General features: G+C 47.2%; 1 protein-coding gene across 1 annotated transcript in view; it reads right to left on the minus strand.

Moving 5' to 3' along the window:
• The window catches only part of GLB1 (galactosidase beta 1), a gene marked incomplete at both ends in the record, with an annotated part of 90,930 nt that extends 73,191 nt beyond the window's left edge, over positions 1-17,739 (minus strand). Inside the window, 8 exons of the mRNA XM_080715861.1 lie at positions 1,122-1,272; positions 4,751-4,920; positions 9,740-9,809; positions 9,910-9,959; positions 11,588-11,734; positions 12,009-12,142; positions 14,720-14,834; positions 17,728-17,739. Coding sequence (XP_080571987.1) covers positions 1,122-1,272; positions 4,751-4,920; positions 9,740-9,809; positions 9,910-9,959; positions 11,588-11,734; positions 12,009-12,142; positions 14,720-14,834; positions 17,728-17,739 — 849 coding nt within the window. The remainder of the gene's footprint in view (positions 1-1,121; positions 1,273-4,750; positions 4,921-9,739; positions 9,810-9,909; positions 9,960-11,587; positions 11,735-12,008; positions 12,143-14,719; positions 14,835-17,727) is intronic.
• Between the last annotated feature and the right edge of the window lie 847 nt (positions 17,740-18,586).

Below are 18,586 nucleotides of genomic sequence, written 5' to 3' on the forward strand. Positions count from 1 at the left end.
TCAGCCAGTAAGTCCGAGAGCTAAGATGGCGCTGAGCGGAAATCTTCCCCAGAGCACTTAGGTGGTAAACAGCTTTCAGGAAGTGACGACAAGAGCATGAGATACACGGGAACACCGCATGCCATAGGGCAACAGCCAATGGACTGGCTGTTGCCATGAGTTGTGCACGTGAACAGTCTGCTGATTGGCTGTTGGGCTCTATATAAGGGGAAGATTTCTGGGGGGAAAAGAGAGAGAGAAGAGAAGATTTATGGGAAGAAGATTTGCGGGAACTGTACAAGAACCTGGGGTAATAAAACTGCTTGAGGAAGATCGTGTAAGAGTCGTCACTGCGCGCGACAAATTTTGTATTAATGCCATGTTTTGAGAATCAAGCCCCTCCTTCACTGGTACTGGAGACTGAACCCAGGGGCACTCTATCTCTGAGCTACACCGTCAGCCCTTTTTACTTTGAAACAGGGTCTCACTAAGTTGCTGAGACGGGTCCTCAAACATGTAATCCTCCTGTCCCAGCCTCCTAAGTCCTGGGATTACAGGCGTGTGCTGCCATGAGTCCTGGGATTACAGGCGTGTGCTGCCATGAGTCCTGGGATTACAGGCGTGTGCTGCCATGCCTGGCCTGGAGGCCTTTCTGTAGAGATAATTCCACTGCGTTTCACAGCTTCCCCACAAAGTCAACCCAACGGGTACTGTTAGCTGCTTTTAAAAGCAGAAAGAAAAAAAGAAGAGGAAGCCACGATCATATCTATTTAATAAAAGGAATTTAGAAGAGATAGAAAATTAAAAGGAAGGAGGGAAGGAAGGAAGGATGGATGGAAGGAGGAACAGTCTTCAGGGAGAAGTATCTGAGTCGAACTTTTTGGCTTGTGATTTTCAGGGAAATTGGAACTTGCAAGGTAGAAAAAGTAAGACCGTGTTGAGCGGTCACCGACGGCCGGGCTTTGACCTGGCCTGCGCCTTCCACCTGGGCCTTCCCATGGGGCCAGACACCTGTGCTGGGCATCGTCACAGGCCCCACGGCAAGCGGGATTACCGTCCTAAGGGCTTTAGGCCACTTTGGCCCAGGCCTGCTACCTGCCCGCCACCCCGCCCCTGCATGCAGAGCCCGTCTAGCTACTCACCATGTCCCACTCTGCACAGATGTAGGGTCCAGGCCTCAGGATGACCAGCAGTCCCAGCTTGTGGGCCAGCCGAAGGAAATACTCCACATCGTGGTCCCCAGAAAACTGATATTGTCCTGGCCGGGGCTCGTGAAAGTTCCAGGGTATATACCTGCCAAAGACACACAGCTCAAAGAGCCAAGAAGAGGGAGGGTGGGGCGAAGGGGTGCCCCGAAACTACTGCTAAGACACGAACAAGAGACAGTGGGAAGAGTGATGAGAAAAATTATCCCATGCCAGGCATGGTGACACACGCCTGCAACCCAGAAATTGGGAGGCTGAGACAGGAGGATCAAAGGTTCAAGGACAGCCTTACTGTGGCCCTCTGCAACTTAGTGAGAACCTGTTTCAAAATAAAGTATAAAAAATACGGGGTGTAGCTCGGAGGTAGAATGCATTTCATTGCTTTTTATGGTATTAATAGGTGTGTGTGTGTGTGTGTGTGTGTATGTTTCTCTCTCTCTCTCACTGGGGACTGAATCCAGACACATTCTTCCTCTAACCTACCCCCTTCCCCAGCCCTATTTTATTTGTGAAATAAGGTTTCACTAGGTTGATGAGTCCCACTACTTGCTGAGGCTGTTCTGTGATTCTCCTGTTTCAGCCTCCAAAGTCCTGGGATTACAGGTGTGTGTCACCATGCTCAGCTGGGATTAACCAATTTTATCTCTAAATACAAATTTATCTCAGCAGGGGCTTGTTGAATGACTGGATAAAATACTCTTCCTCAAAATTTCCTTGGATTTTATTTTATCATCTGGTTCGTTTTCTTAGTCATGAGTTTTGTTTTTGTTTTTGTTTTGTTTTGTTGGTACTAGGGATTGAGCCCAGGGGCATTCTACCTCCAAGTTATGTCCCCAGACCTAATTTATCTGGAAACAGGTCTCTCTAGCTTGCTGAGTCTCACTACTTTGCTGAGGCTGTCCTGGAGCCTGCAATCCTCCCGTCTCAGCCTCCCAAGCTGAGATTACAAGCATGTGCCACCACACTGGTCCCAATTTTAGATCTGAAGCCACCCGTGCCCATCGCAAAGGCCTCTCTGGTGACCCTGGCTTCTGTCCTTCAGAAACTACTAACAGCCGGGCGTGGTGACGCACGCTTGTAATCCCAGCATTTGGGAGACTGAGACCTGGAGGATCGCGGTTCGTGGACAGCCTCAGCTACTTAGTGAGTTCCTCTGCAACTCAGTGAGACCCGGTTTCAAAATAAAGAATAAAAAATAGGGCCGGAGGTGCAACTTGGAGGTCAAATGCCCCTGGGTTCCATCCCCAGACCTGCAAATAAATAAATAAATAAATAATAAAAAATTTAAAAAATTTTAAAAAAGAAACTACTAACAGATGAACTTGGGGTCAGATGAACCTGGGGTTGCCGTCAGTGGCCTTAGACCCAGAATAATGAGCGGGACTCATTTACCAAGCTATCTAAAGTCACTGAAAAGTTATCAGCAATCCACATCAGCGCTGCAAAAACCAGAGTGGCCAGCCTCTGCCACCTTCTTCCCCTATAGTCAGCAGATGAGGAATAGATAAAGGTAATTTTCTACAGCCTGGGCTCCTAGAAGTACTGGGGGAGAACAAACACCAGCAGGGCTTCGGGAATCTATCTAAACACAGGCGTATTCCCCTAAGCGCCGAGAGGAGCAGAGGCTGCCTACAAACACGCCTGTGCTCAGGCCCTCTCTGGACTTTTAGCTACAGATGTGGCCTTGGTCAGTTTTCCGTTCCAAGCCAGGCACGGTGGTGCACGCTTATAATCCCAGTACTCGGGAGGCTGAGACAGGAGGATCGCAGGTTCACGGCCAGCCTTGGCTACTTAGTGAGGCTCTCCGCAACTTAGTGAGACCCTGTCTCAAAATAAAGAATGAAAAATTAGGGCAGAGGGTGTAGCTCAGAGATAGAATGCCCCTGGGTTCAACCCCCAGTACCACACACACACACACACACACACACACACACACACACACACACTTCAGCTCCAGCAGTGTAAATGAGAATGGTAAAGTCAACCTTGGAGACCTGGAATCACTTGTACAAAATGGACTGCACCTAGCCGGTGGTGGCGCACGCCTGTAATCCCCACTCCTGTGGAGACAGGAGGATCGCGCAGGTTCGAAGCCAGCCGCGCTGGCTTAAGAGACCCTGTTTCCAAATAAAAAGTATAAAATAGGTCTGGAGTGTAGCCTGGAGGTAGAAGGGTTTCCAGGAACCCCAGTACCACCTAAATAAATAAATAAATAAATAAATAAATAAATAAATAAATAAATAAATAAATATAAAGTGGCCTGCACCTGCAAAGTGCTCATCCGTGTGTGTGTGTGTGTGTGTGTGTGTATGTAGGGGGGAGAGGGTTCTGGGGAATGAACCCAGGGGCATTCTACTTTTGAGCTACACCCTAAATCCTTTTTATTTATTTTCTGAAACATGGTAAAAGTTGCTGAGGCTGTCCTCGAACCTGCGTTTCTCCTAGTTCAGCCTCCCAAGTACTGGGATTACTGGCGAGCGCTGCCATGCCCAGTTTATTTATGTATTCATTTTTATGGTTTCTACTGGGGATTGAACTCAGAAGCATTCTAACTCTGAGCTACACCCCAGCCTTATTTTAATTAATTAATTAATTAATTAAAAATTTTTGCAGGTCTGGGGATGGAACCCAGGGGCATTCTACCTCCGAGCTACACCCCCTGCCCTATTTTTTTTTTTATTCTTTATTTTGAAACCGGGTCTCAATGGGTTGCAGAGGGTCTCACTAAGTAGCTGAGGCTGTCCGCGAACCGCGATCCTCCAGGTCTCAGCCTCCCGAATGCTGGGATTACAGGCGTGACCCACCACGCCCGGCTTATTTTATATTTATTTTGTAAAAGCGTCTCTCTAAGCTGCAGAGGACCTCACTAAATTGCGGATGCTGTCCTCAAACCTGCCATCCTTCCAAATCAGCCACCCAAGTACTGAGATTACAGGTGTGGGCTGCCACACCTGGATTACCTTTGTCCTTTTTTTTTTGGCGGGTCTAGGGATGGAACCCGGGGCATTTGACCTCTGAGCTACACCCTCTGCCCTATTTTTTATTCTTTATTTTGAAACCAGGTCTCACCGAGTTGCAGAGGGCCTCACTAAGTAGCTGAGGCTGTCCACGAACCACTTCCGAATGCTGGGATTACAAGCGTGCGCCACCACACCCAGCTTTTCTTTTCTTTTCTTTTTTTTTTGCAGTACTGGAGATGTAACCCAGGGGCATTCTACCTCGGAGTTACACCCCCGGCCCCATTTTTTATTCTTTATTTTGAAACCGGGTCTCACTGAGTTGCAAAGGGCCTCACTAAGTAGCTGAGGCTGTGTGTGAACCATGATCCTCCTGTCTCAGCCTCCCGAATGCTGGGATTTAACTTTAGTCTTTTTAAGCTGATATTTATTTTGTGATTGCTGGTGACAAGGTTCACAGTTGGAAGAGGTGGCTAGTTATCTGCAATAGGGGCCTGCCAGCCCGTGACAAGCCCTCCCCGCCACACTGGCTCCTTGGCCACCTGGGAAAGGCGGCTGTCCCCTCTCCCGGCACGGGCGCGGCCCGGGCGGCGCCGGGCCCCTCCTCACGTCTGGATGGCGTTCAGCCCAGCCATCTTCATCTTTAGCAGCCGGTCCATCCAGTAGAAGCGAGGCACGCGGAAGTAATGGATGCTCCCCGAGATGTAGCGGAACGGCTGGCCATCCTTGAGGAAACAGTTCTGCTTGTAGTCGATCTCAAATGTCCTCCGGGTGGCATTCTGCAGAGGAAGGAAAGGGGCGCATGAGGTAGGAGAGGAGAAAGGGGGATGGGTAGGAAGCAGCTGCGAGGGGCGGAACAAGCGTGGTGGGCATTCCAAGTCCACGTTCAGAGCCGCCATGGGGGCCCACTCCTGTCGTGTCAGTACCTGGGAGGCCGAGATGGGAGGATCGTGGGTCTGAGCCCAGCCTCAGCAGTTTATTTTTTTTGTGGTACTGGGAATGGAACTCTGGGGCATTCTACCTCCAAGCTACACACCCAGTCCTATATTTTATTCTTTATTTGGAAACAGGGTTTCACTAAGTTGCAGAGGACCTCCCTAAGTAGCTGAGGCTGGCCTTGAACCTGTGATCCTCCTGTCTCAGCCTCGTGAATCCTGGGATTAAAAGCGCAAGCCACCACACCTGGCTTTTATTCTTTTTTATTTTTATTTTTGGGGGAGTATGGGGGATGGAACCCAGGGGCTTTCTACCTCCGGGCTATACTCTCAGACCTATTTTATACTTTATTTGGAGACAGGGTCTCACTAAGTTGCTGAGCGCCTCACTAAGTAACTGAGGCTGGCTTCGAACCTGTGCGATCCTCCTGTCTCAGCCTCCCAAGTGCTGGGATTACTATGCCCAGCTACCTCAGCAATTTAGCAAAATAAAAAAATAAAGGCTGAGATAGGAGGATCGTGGGAATGTCCCTGGGTTCAATCCCCAGCACCATAAATAAATAAATAAATAAATAAATAAATAAATAAATATAAATGTGGGGTGTGGTTTGGAGGTACAATACCCCTCCCCTGAGTTCAATCCCCAGTGTTAAAACACAAAAACTAAAAATGGGGTAGTGCAGCTGAAAGGGAGAATGCTCCTGGGCTCAACCCTCAGTACCAAGAAAAAAAGTCCAGATTCAAAGTTCACCGTCACACACTCTGATCACAACCAGCCCTACTAATTATTAGACCTTCTCCCCAGGCCACGCGACCACTTCATCAGTGTATCTGCCTTCAGTCAAACCCTCGGTACAGCCAGGCGTGGTGGTGCACGCCTGTCATCCCCGCGCTTGGGAGGCAGAGACAGGAGGATCGCGCAGGTTCGAAGCCAGCCGCGCGCACTCGCTTAGGAGACCCTGTTTCCAAATAAAAATGTAAAAATAGGTCTGGGAGTGTAGCCCGGAGGTAGAAGGGCTTCCGGGAACCCCAGTACCACCAAAAAAAAAAAACCCTCGGTACCACGTCAACATGGTACTTAGGTTCACATAACACCCTGATGGAGAAGTTATTGGAGGTTTTTTTTTTTTTTTTCTTTCATATAAAAGCTTCCAGTAGGTAATAATTAATATATCCAGTGTCCAACACAAAGGAGAAGAAAAAACATCTTAGGTCATTCCCCTGTACTATATATAGAGTGAGTGAGTGAGTGTGCATGTACATTTGTGTGTGTATGTGTGGCTGGGAATGGAACCCAGGGGCATTCTACCTCCAAGCTACACCCTCCAGCCCTATTTTTTATTGTTTATTTTGAAATAGGACCTTAGTTGCAGAAGGCCTAAGAAGTTGAGGCTCTCCCCGAACCTGTGACCCTCCTGTCTCAGCCTCCCCAGTGCTGGGATTGCAAGTGTGCGCCACCACGCCCAGCTCTCCTGTAACTTTTATTCTATGTGCAGATGCAGTTACACAGGTGTGATGCAGAGTTGCATACAAGTATGTGTGTCACCACTGGGTCGCAACAAGATTCACTTCTGGTGATGAATAGAATTTTGAGAAATGCCGTTTGGGGTTATTTCAAGTGCTAGGATTGGACAGAAAAGGGCTCAAAGATGGGGCCTGACTGTGAGGCAGAGTGAACAGCGCACCCTGGTGGACGGAAAAAGCAACAACAGGCAACAGGTGCCACAGAAGAGGGTTATAAGAAACGAACTCATTTTTTAAAGGTACCTAGGCAAATGCAAATCAAAACCACACTGGGATCCCATCTAACCCCAATCAGAGTGGCAATTAAAAAGAAGTAAAATAGGGGCTGGGGTGTAGCTCAGTGGCAAAGTGCCTGCTTTGCGGGTGTGGCGTTCTGGGTTCGATCCCCGGTTCCAAAAAGACAAAAATAAATAAATAAGCTAAGAACAAACAAAAAAGGTAAAATAACAATAAATGTCGGCAAGGCTGTGGGGAAATAGGAACTCTTCTACGTTGTTGGTGGGATTGCAAACTAGTTCAGCCACTCTGGAGATGAGTGCAGAGTCCTTAGAAAACTGGGAACGAAGCCGGGTGTGGTGGCGCACGCTTGTAATCCCAGCATTTGGGAGGCTGAGACAGGAGGCTGAGGACAGCCTCAGCTATTTGTTGAGGCTCTTTGCAGTTTAGTGACACCCTGTTTCCAAATAAAGAACAGAAAATAGGGCTGGGGTGGAGCTCGGAGGTAGAATGCCCCTGGGTTCCATCCCCAGTACCAGAAAGAAAAAGAAAGAAAGAAAGAAAGAAAGAAAGAAAGAGAGAGAGAAAGAAAGAAAAGAAAAAAAGAAAGAAAGAATAAAATAAAGAAAAAAGAAAACTGGGAGTGTATCCACCATATGATCCAGCCATACAACTACTGGGTATTTTTCCAAAAACGCTGAAACCCGAGAACTACGGTAACTACCCGTGTTCATAGCAGCCAATTCCCAACAGCCAAACCATGGAACCAACCTAGGTGTCCATCAACAGACGAAGGGATTACAAAGCCATGGGAAACCCACACAATGGAGTTCTACTCAGCAATAAAGAAAAATAATGTCATTTGGAAAAAAATGGAAGACTCGGAGAACATTATGTTAGGTGAGGTCAGCCAGTCACAGAGGGTGGAGGCCATACGTTTTCTTTAATACATACAGGACAGGGAGTGACTGGGAAACGAGACTCCAGATAAAAGAGGGGAGACCTCCGGGGAGCCGGGGAGGAGGTCTAAAGGTAGGGGAGGAGGAAGACTGAGGTTCATTAATGGAAACACTAACATGGATTACGTGTATACCTGTCTATCTATACCAGCACCAATCTGGGTACCCTGTATTGGGAGGGAGGAAAATGGGGAGGCGGGGGGGGGGGGTACCAAGAGCCCTGTGCATGTATGTTACTGTCAATACGGTTTACATCATGATGTGAGACTGTCACGCACCAATAAAAGCACAAAAATGGTATCTATTCATTTTTTTTTAGTTTACAGTACTGAAGACTGAACCCAGGAACATTCTACCTTTTAGATACACCCCTAGCCCTCCTTTAAAAAACAAAAAACAAAAACAAGGTCTCACTGGGTTGATGAGAGTCTTACTACTTATTGAGGCTGTCCTCACACTTGCAATCCTATTTCAGCCTCCCAAGTACTGGGATTACACCAGGCGTGGTGGCGCACGCTTGTAATCCCTGCGCTTGGGAGGCTGAGACAGGAGGATCGCACGGGTTCGAAGCCAGCCTCAGCTACTTAGTGAGGCTTTCAACAACTTAGTGAGACCCTGTTTCCAAATAAAATATTAAAAAAAAGGTCTGGGAGTATAGCCTGGAGGTAGAAAGCCTCTGGGTTCCACCCCAAGTACCACGAAAAAAAAAAAAAAAGTACTGGGATTACAGTCATGTATAACCACACCTGGTTTAAGTATTAATTTATTACCACTATTCTCTTAGCAAATAAGGTACTGACTTCCGTTCAAAGGCTAAGGAAGCCCACAAAAAGCCAGGTGTGGCAGCACATGCCTGTAATCTTACTACTTGGGGAGCAGAGCGGAGGATCACAGTTGTGTGTGTGTGTGTGTGTGTGTGTGGTACTGGGGATTGAACCCAGGGCATTCTATCTCCGAGCTACACCCCCAGCCCTATAAGTTGCAAAAGGCCTTACTACATTTTTTTTTTTTTTTTTTGCAGGGTTATTCTACCTGTGAGCTACACCCCAAACCCATTTTTTGTTCTTTATTTTTGAAACAGGGTCTCACTAAGTTGTAGAGGGCCTCACTAAGTAGCTAAGGCTGACCATGAACCTGTGATCCTCCAGTCTCAGCCCCCCAAGTACTGGGATTACACCTATACCAAGCTTTTGTGTGTGTGTATGATAGTAGGGGTAGAACCCAGAGGCTTTTCTACCTCCGGGCTATACTCCCAGACCTATTTTATACCTTATTTGGAAACAGGGTCTCACTAAATTCCTGAGAGCCTAAGTAGCTGAGGCTGGCTTCGAACCTGTGCAATCCTCCTGTCTCAGCCTCCCAAGTGCTGGGATTACAAGCGTGCACCACCATGCCCGGTTTGTTATTTTGTTTTGAAACAGGGTCTCACTAAGTTGCTAAGGCTGGCCATGAACCTGTGATCCTCCTGTCTCAGTTTCCCAGATACTGAGATTACAAGCACGTGCCTCTACACCCAGCATAGATTGCAGGTTGAAGCCAGTCCCAGACCTGATTTAAAGTAAGATATAAAAAGCCCTAGGGGTGGCTGGGCGTGGTGGCGCACGCTTGTAATCCCCGCGCTTGGGAAGCGGAGACAGGAGGATCGTGCTGGTTCAAAGCCTACTTCTCTGTCTTAAGAGACCCTGTTTCCAAATTAAAAAATATATAAAATAGGTCTGGGAGTATAGGCCGGAGGTAGAAGGGTTCTATCCCAGTACCACCCCCCCCCAAAAAAAAGGGCTTGGGGTGTAGCTCAGAGGTAGACTGTTCCTGGGTTCAATCTGTAAGACTGAAAAATCAAAATGAAAAATGAACATGAAAGGAAACTCACATCAACATAAAAATTATTCCTTATAGGTGGTTTCAAAAGCATTGTTAAAGTGTGCGTGACTAAGGGCCAGGTAAGGGTTTTCCGCAAGTCCCACGAGGTTGAAGGCAGACGCTGGCCCGGGAACCAGTTTGGGCAGGAAGAAAAGGAACAGAGCAGGTTCAGGCCTGGCAGGGAGAGGGGCAGCTGGAGGCCAGGTGTCTAGGGAGGGCTCAGGGGGCGGGCTCTGTGCCACACATCACCGTCCCTGCCTTCCGGTGACCTCACAGTGCAGCCCCAATACTGCCCCACACCCGCTTATCAACACTGCCGAGCGCCTGTGGGCAGGCAGCCACAGTGGGGAACCCCAGACACGGCCACACTCCAACCAGCTTCCGTCTGGCCTGGTGGAAACCCGAGGGCCAGCACTTAGAGGTCTTGGGGGTGGTAAGGTCAGGGCTAGAGAGGGGAGCACCAGGGCCAACCCCTAGTACCACAAAAACAAAATAGTGTGTAGTAAGTAACCGTGTGTTAGCGCACGCTTGTAATCCCAGCATTTGGGAGGCTGAGACAGGAGGATTGCGGTTCGTGGACAGCCTCAGCTACTTAGTGAGGCCCTTTGCAACTCAGTGAGACCCTGTTTCAAAATAAAGAATAAAAATATCCGGCTGGTGGTATAGCTCAGAGGTAGAATGCCCCTGGGTTCCATTCCCAGCACCGAGAGAGAGAGAGAGGAGAGAGAGAGAGAGAGAGAGAGAGAGAGAGAGAGAGAGAGAGAGAGAGGGAGGGAGGGAGATATGGAGATGTAAAAATGGCCACCAGCAAACCCACCATTAGACTATGTTCCCCAGAGAGCATCCTGGGTGAGGCGCCCACCAGCACGGAGCGCCCCTTGCCCTAGAGAAGCCTGGGGCGCCGTCCTCAGCCGGCCAAGTAGCCAGAGATGCTGCCGTGGTCCCAGGCTCCACATGCAGCAGGGTGAGGAGATCCTGGCGCCATCAGGGTGGGGCCACCAGAGCCACCAGGAGGTGGTGGCCACAGTTGCCATAGTGACCCAAAGACCACGGCGCAGCGAGGCGACCTCAGTGGGGTCCTGGACCACCGCCCTCCCATGGGGTGAGGGCACTGCATAATGTGTTTAAAAAAATAAGTCAAGGACTCGTCAGCCGAGTGATGGAGTCTCATGATGACTTTGTTCAGGTTCCTGATTTGTGCTGGTTTTGACACAGCCAGCTGGCCGAGGGCGAGTTGGATGGATCTCCTGGGAAAGGACCCTAGGATACCCGCAAGTACACGTGAGAAACATTCCCCCAATCCTTCCCTAGTGGGACTTTGGGCACCTGTGTCCTAAGGAAAGAGGTGCCCCAGGGCCTTTTGTGGGCTGCTGGACAGTCTGAGCCGATGCTGATACCAAAGTGGGTGTGTCGCCATCCCTCTACTAAAGTACTTGGGAGGCTGGACAGGAGGGCTGCAGGTTTGAGACCAGCCTCAGCAACTTAGTTGAGACCGTGTTTCAAAATTAAGAAATTAAGCCAGGCGTGATGGCACATGCTTGTGGTCCCAGTACTTGGGAGGTGGAGACAGGAGGATCGCAGGTTCACAGCCAGGTTTAGCAACTTAGCGACCCTGTTTCAAAATAAAGAATAAGAAATAGGAATGGATTATGTAGCTTGGAGTTTCAATCCCCAGTACGGTAAAAACAAAACAAAAAATAGAACTGGGGATGTAGGGCAGAGGGAGAATGCCCCGGGTTTAATCGCCAGTAATAGAAAGGAAGGAAGGGGAAAAAAGAAAAGAGAAGGAAAGGAGGACGGAAAGTGATTTAGAGTTTCTTCCTCCCACAGTAACCCAAAATGTTCCCCATGTGCAAATCCTGCCCGTTCCAAATGAACTGTCACCACAACGGAATACGGAAGAGATACGCTTTTATTTCACACTTGCAGGGCGGGACAGTAGCAGTACTTACGGTGGACAAGGCCACAGAAAACGTACAAACGAAAAAGCGATTCCAGAGCAAAGCAAAAGGCGGCCTCGCGGAGCCGGCACCGCGCCGCTGCAGACGCACACGACGTCTGATGCCCGAGGAGTGAAAACGGCCATCCACGCGAATGCCCTGGGGCCCAACACACGCCAGGGACCAAGGCTGACCAAGCTTATCTTTAAAGTTATTTATTTCAGTGGCAAATGAACATTTTTTTTTAAAAAAAAAAGCATTAAACAATATAGAATTCATATCATCAGAGAATGTGAATACCCCCCCAAGCTGCCTAATCTTCAGGATTAAAAGTAACCACATGGTATTCTGTGTGCACTTTCCCTTGTAAGTGGACGGCAGCTCAGTGCAGTCGTGGGTCACGGGTCATGCGGGTTCATATACCTCGGGGTACCTGGTACGCATCTATTAGGTAGACCTCCGTTCCTGGCCCCCAGGCACCCCAGAAACCCAAGAGTCTGGGAATCGCTGGCATAAGCCGTTTGGCTCCAGGGTGGCCAGTCCCCTTTCTCTGCCACCGCCTGACGGCTAAGGGGAGAGGACTGAGGTGGAGGACAAGGGCCAGAGGGTTTTGCACTCCATGGGCTTCTCAGACCTCTGTTTACGGGCTGAAGAGGAAGAACAATATTGCAGGGATGATAAAACAAGTTCTGACCACGCTCGTCATCCCAGCACTCGGGAGGCTGAGACAGGAGGATCGTGGTTCGCGGACAGCCTCAGCTGCTTACGGAGGCCCTTTGCAGCTCAGTGAGACCCTGTTTCAAAATAAAGAACGAAAAGTAGGGCTGCGGAGGGTGTGGCTTGGAGACAATATCCTTGGGTTCCATTGCCAGTAACACACACACACACACACACACACACACACACACACACACACACAAACAGCCAACAACCAGAAGCAAAAAACAAAACAAACCACTTGCACAGAAGTTTGTAACCCCAAGAGAGGAGGGTCACAGGTTTGAAATGTGCCTCAACAATTTAGCGAAACTCTCAGCAAACTTGCAGACCCTTTTTAAAAAAAAAAAAAAAATTAAAAAGGTTAGGGTGGTAGAATGCCTCTGGGTTCAATCCCCAGTACTACAAACAAAACCAAAACAAAATAACAACAAAAAACCCGTTAGTGGCACACGCTTGTAATCCCAGCGCTTGGGAGGCTGAGATAGGAGAACTGCACAAGTTCGAAGCCAGCCTCAGCTACTTAATGAGGCTCTCAGCAACTTAGTGAGACCCTGTTTCCAAATAAAGTATAAAATAGGTCTGGGAGTATAGCCCGGAGGTAGAAAACCTCTGTATTCCACCCTCAGTACCACCAAAAAAAAAAAAAAAGTTAGTAATTTTCCATTTGAGTTAGAAATACTAGTGTACACCTAACACTGGCTTTTTCCTGCCTCTTAAGAAGTGTCTCATTCCTAGCAACACCTGCTGTAAGAGCTAGAAACAGTACGAGGTGGCACGATCTAATCTAAGCGATCTAACCCAGCACCATTGGACCTTCATGCTCAGACAGCACCTAAACTATGGCCTCTAAATATTTCTCACTATAAGAAACCAGGGCTGCTTCTTCACAAACTTAATCTAAGACGGTGACAGAACAAAATAAGCCCAGAACCATGTAAAAAAAATTATGGTCACATCAAAATAACATAGAAGTCAACTTGAAGAAGTTTTAACTGGCCAAAGGTGGGATATTTTGTACATCAAAAGAGTTATTACTTCAGTGAATAAAAAAATCATATATACGAAAATACTCAAATTCCTAATAGTCCCACCCACCCCAAACAAAGCTTATTGGTCATCCTAAAAGGCTTCTGGGATATCAGCTCATAATTCTAACAACTAATAATTAAGGTGAGCCGGGTGTGGTGGCGTACACTTGTAACCCCCATGCTTGGGAGGCCGAGACAGGAGGATCGCACAGGTTCGAAGCCAGCCATGCTAGCTTAACAGACCCTGTTTCCAAATAAATAAAAAAGTAAAAATAAAATAGGTCTGGGAATGTAGCCTGGAGGTAGAAGGGTTTCCAGAAACCCCAGTACCACCAAACAACAACAACAAAAAGGTGAAATAATCTAGTATCCATCCCACCTTTGCTCTGGACTTTTTCCAGAGTAACCAACTAATGAAGGGAATTCTTGATAGAAGAACCATAGTTAGGAAATGTACAATAAATGACAGAATTCAAAAGACAGCATTTTGTGATGATCTCTGGTGAAATAACGGCTTTAGGCAACCATCACCAACAACGGATAAACAGTAGTTGAAAAGATGCTGTAGAAAGCTGGGTGTGGTGGCGCTGCTTGTGATCCCAGCGTTCGGGAGGCTGAGACAAGAGGACTGTTGTCTGGTTCCTGGACAGCCTCAGCTACTTAGTGAGGCTCTTTGCAACTCAGTGAGACACTGTTTCAAAATAAAGAATAAGAGCCTGGCACGGGCACATGCTTGTCATCCTAGCATTCCGGAAGGGAATGTTGAGACAGGAGGATCACGGTTCATGGACAGCCTCAGCTACTTAGTGAGGCCCTCCAAAATTTAGTGAGACCCTGTTTTAAATTAAAGAATAAAAAATAGTGCGGGGGGGGGGGGTAGCTTGGAGGCCAAATGCCCCTGGGTTCCATCCTCAGAGCCACAAAAAATAAAAATAAAATTAAAAAATAGGGCTGGAGTGTAGCTTGGAGTTAGAATATCCCTGGGTTCCACCCTCAGGACCACACACGCAAAAAAAGAAAATTAAAAAGACTAAAAATAGGGCTGGGGGTATAGCTCGAAAGTACAATGGCCCTGGGTTCCATCCTCAGTACCACAAAAAGAAAGGAAGGAAGGAAGGAAGGAAGGAAGGAAGGAAGGAAGGAAGGAAAGGGAAGAAAGGAAAAAAATAGGGCTAGGGGTGTAGCTTGAAGGTGGAATGCCCCTGAGTTCATCCCCAGTGCCACGAAAAAAAAAAAAAAAAAAAAAAAAGATGTGGCATTGTCTGGCGGAGAGGCCAAGCTGAGGACACGTGGGCCACAGGTCAATCTAAGCATCACTGAGCCCATGATTCCTTCCCGCCCCAAATAAGGGACAAGATGAACCTGAATGTACCTAGCCTCTAGCTCTAAGCTTTACAGAAGGCTAGCTCTGCTGGTCTCCCGACAGCACGAGGGAACACCTTAAACACCACCGCAAGCCCAAGGTGGAGGAGATTCTCGGACACAACCCAGATGGCTTGGACGAAGACATACTGTACAAGGAGAGACGCGTGTTACAGGCTTAAAGACGCTTAAGAAATAGACCGCACACAGGAAAAGGAACTTGTTTTTAGATACTGAGTCAAACAAACAAACTATAAAAATACTGTCGTTTCTCAAGAATTAGACAAAGAACCAGCCCCAAAGCTAGCAGAAGGCAGGGCATAAAAGCCTAGAGCAGAGGTATAATTAAACAGGAAAGACAAAACAGGGTGAGAGCTGGGCTGGCGGTGCACCCTCGTAATCCCAGTACTGGGGAGGCTGAGACAGGAGGATCGCAGGCTGGCGGCCAGCCTCAGCAACTTGGGAGGCCCTCCGCAACTGAGTAAGACCCTTCAAAACAGAAAATAAAATCAGGATAGGGGTGTATCTCGGGGGAAGAATGCCCCTGGGTTCAATCCCCAGTACCTCAAACAAACAAAGAACAGGATGAGGAAATGGACTTAAAAAAAATCAAGAAAATTAACAACCCTTCAGCTAGATGAAGAAAAACAAGAAAATACTCAAATGACTCCAGAACTGAGAAAGGGGACATTACAAATGGTGTCAAAGAAATTAAAAGGTCACACAAGAATATCACGAACAACTCTCTGCCAACATACTGGGTAACCGAGAAGAGATGAAGTGATTTCTAGAAAACCAAGACTGAGTCATGAAGAAACAAAAAACCCGAAGAGACCAATAATTAGTAAGGAGACTGACTAATGAGACACCTTCAAGAAAACCCAGGGCCAGATGATTTCACTGGGGGAATTCCAGCAAACATACATTTATTTATTTATTTATTTATTTATTTATTTATTTATTGGTGCTACTGGGGGTGGAACCCAGGGGCTTTCTACCTCCGGGCTATACTCCCAGACCTTTTTTATATTTAATTGGAAACAGGGTCTCACTAAGTTGCTGAGCGCCTCACTAAGTAGCTGAGGCTGGCTTCGAACCTGTGCGATCCTCCTGTGTCAGCCTCCCAAGCGCAGGGATTACAAGCGTGCGCCACCACGCCCGGCATCCAGCAAACATTTAAAGAAACAATCCCAATCTTTCTGATACTCTTCAAAAGAAAATTCCTATAGGAGGGAACATGTCTAAGCTTTATTCTGTGGGGTTAATTTTATCCTAACACTTAAGATCAGAAAAAGACACTACAAGAAAATCTCCCCAGGGAGTACTAAGACAAATCCTCAACAAAATACTAGTAAACCGAACTTGACAACATATGAAAAGGATTATGTGCCACGATCAACCAAACACCAGTAACCAAACTGGACAACAGGTTAAAAGCATTAAACAACGGTCAACAAATACCAGCAAGCTGAACTCAACAACATTAAAAGTCAGGTGTGGTGGCGCACTCTTGTAATCCCAGCATTTGGGAGGCTAAAACAGGAGGATCATGGTTTGAGGACAGCCTCAGCTACTTAGTGAGGCCCTTTGCAACCCAGTGAGACCTTGCTTCAAAAATAAAGAATAAAAATTAGGTCTGGGAGGGTAGGTCAGAGGTAAAATGCCCCTGGGTTCCATCCCAGTACTGCCAAAAAAAAAAAAAAAAAAGGATTAGACATTATGGTCAAGTGTGGCTTATTCCTGGAATTCAAAAATAGCTCAATATAGAAAAAAATAAAATTAAGCCAGGCGTGGTGGTGCACACTTGTAATCCCAGGATTCGGGAGGCTGAGACAGGAGGATGGCGGTTCGCAGACAGCCTCCGCTACTTAGTGAGGCTCTCTGCAACTCAGTGAGACCCTGTTTCAAAATAAAAGAATAAAAAAAAAAAGGGCAGGGGGTGTAACTCAGAGGTCAAATGCCCCTGGGTTTCATCCCAGACCCGCAAATAAATAAATAAAATAACATAACATAAAATAAAACAATGTAACACAACCACGTTAACAGGACAGAGGGTAAAACCCAAATATCTCTCCACCAATGCGGAAGAAGCGCTGGACGAAGATCCAATGCCCTTTCGAGATTAAAAAATAACAGACTTGGAATAGAAAAAAACTACCTGGACGGAATGCTGGTCATGTATAAAATCCCCGTGGCTAATACACGCTCATGCTGAGAGACTGCAGTCTTCTCTAAGTTCAGGATCCAGGCAAGGACCCCTTTTGCCATTTCTACTCAACCCAATACTGGAAGTTCTATCAGAGAACCGGGACAAGACAGAAATGAAACACATCCAAACTTGGAAGGAAGAAATAAAAGTTGCTGTTTGCAGGTGGCCCAGTCTTATCTGCAGAAAACCCTAAAGATTCCACCAAAAAAAGCTGTTAAAGCCGGGCATGGTGGTGCACCCTTGTAATCCCAGTACTTGGGAGGCTGAGATAGGAGGATGGCAGGTTTGAGGACAGCCTCAGCAAGTGGTGAGACTTTCATCAACCTAGCAAGACCCTGTCTCAAAATAGAAAAATAAAATAGGGCTGGGGGTATAGACTGGAGATAGAATCCCCTTGGGTTCATTCCCCAGTAGAAACACAAGCACATACACACACTATACTCCAGTCTTCATAGTTCAGGAGACTTAACACTGTTAAGACATCTACACCACCCAAAGTGATCTACAGAATCAGCCCAGTCTCTGTTAGGTCTCAAAGTTTGCAGAAGTAGAAAAACTCATCCTAAAATTCATAAGGAATCTCAAAGAACCGGAATAGTCAAATTAATATTGAGGCTGGGCATGAGGATCGCGGTTCGCGGCCAGCCTCAGCTACTTAGTGAGGCCCTCTGCAACTCAGGGAGACCCTGATTCAAAATAATATCTGTATATATTGAAAAGAAGCCAGAATATTCATAGTTCCTGATTTCAAAACATATTCCAAAGCTACAGGAACCCAAACAGTGTGGTAACAGTGGATAGATCAAAAAGAGGCCGGACAGCCCAAAATAAACCTTCGTGGACATGGTCACATCAATTTCAACTAAGGTGCCTTCTTAAGAAAGGACAGCCTCTTAAACACAGGCTGCTGTGAGAGCTGGGTATCCGGAGGTAAACGGGTCAAGTTGGACCCTAATTTTACATCATAGGCAAAAAATTAATTCAAAGAGGGCCGGAGGCGTAGCTTAGTGGAATGGCACTTGCTTAGCGTGTGTGAGGTCCACAAAAATAAAAATGAAGAAAATTAAAGTGGGCTAAAGATCCACCGGGCATGGTAGCACATGCCTGTACGAGTGCTTAGGCTGAGTGAGACAGAAGGATCACGGGTTCAAGGCCAGCACAGGCTCACTTAGACTAAGTTTGGTTTTTTTTGTTTTTTGTTTTTTGTTTTTTGTTTTTTTTTGGTGGTACTGGGGTTCCTGGAAGCCCGTCTATCTCCGGGCTACACTCCTAGACCTATTTTTACATTTTTATTTGGAAACAGGGTCTCCTAAGCCAGCGCGGCTGGCTTGGAACCTGCGCGATCCTCCTGTCTCCGCCTCCCAAGCGCGGGGATTACAAGCGTGCGCCACCACGCCCGGCCCTATTTTATTTTGAAACAGGGTCTAAGCTGCTGAGAGGCTGGCCTTAAGCCTGCAATCCTCTTGTCTCAGCCTCTCAAGCACTCAGATTACAGTCATGTGCCGCTGCCACCACCACTTTTACTGGAGGAAGAAGATTGGCTTCTGCTCCAAGTCTCCTAACTAGGTATTAAGTGCCATTAAGAATCAGTTAATTTTACTGGATATTATAATGACATCTGGTCATGCTTTTTTTTTTTTTTTTTTTTTTTTTGGTTGTACTGGGGTTCCTGAAAGCCCTTCTACCTCTGGG

The sequence above is a fragment of the Muscardinus avellanarius genome (genome assembly GCF_963383645.1).
Source record: "Muscardinus avellanarius genome assembly, chromosome: 18".
Lineage (NCBI taxonomy): Eukaryota > Metazoa > Chordata > Mammalia > Rodentia > Gliridae > Muscardinus > Muscardinus avellanarius.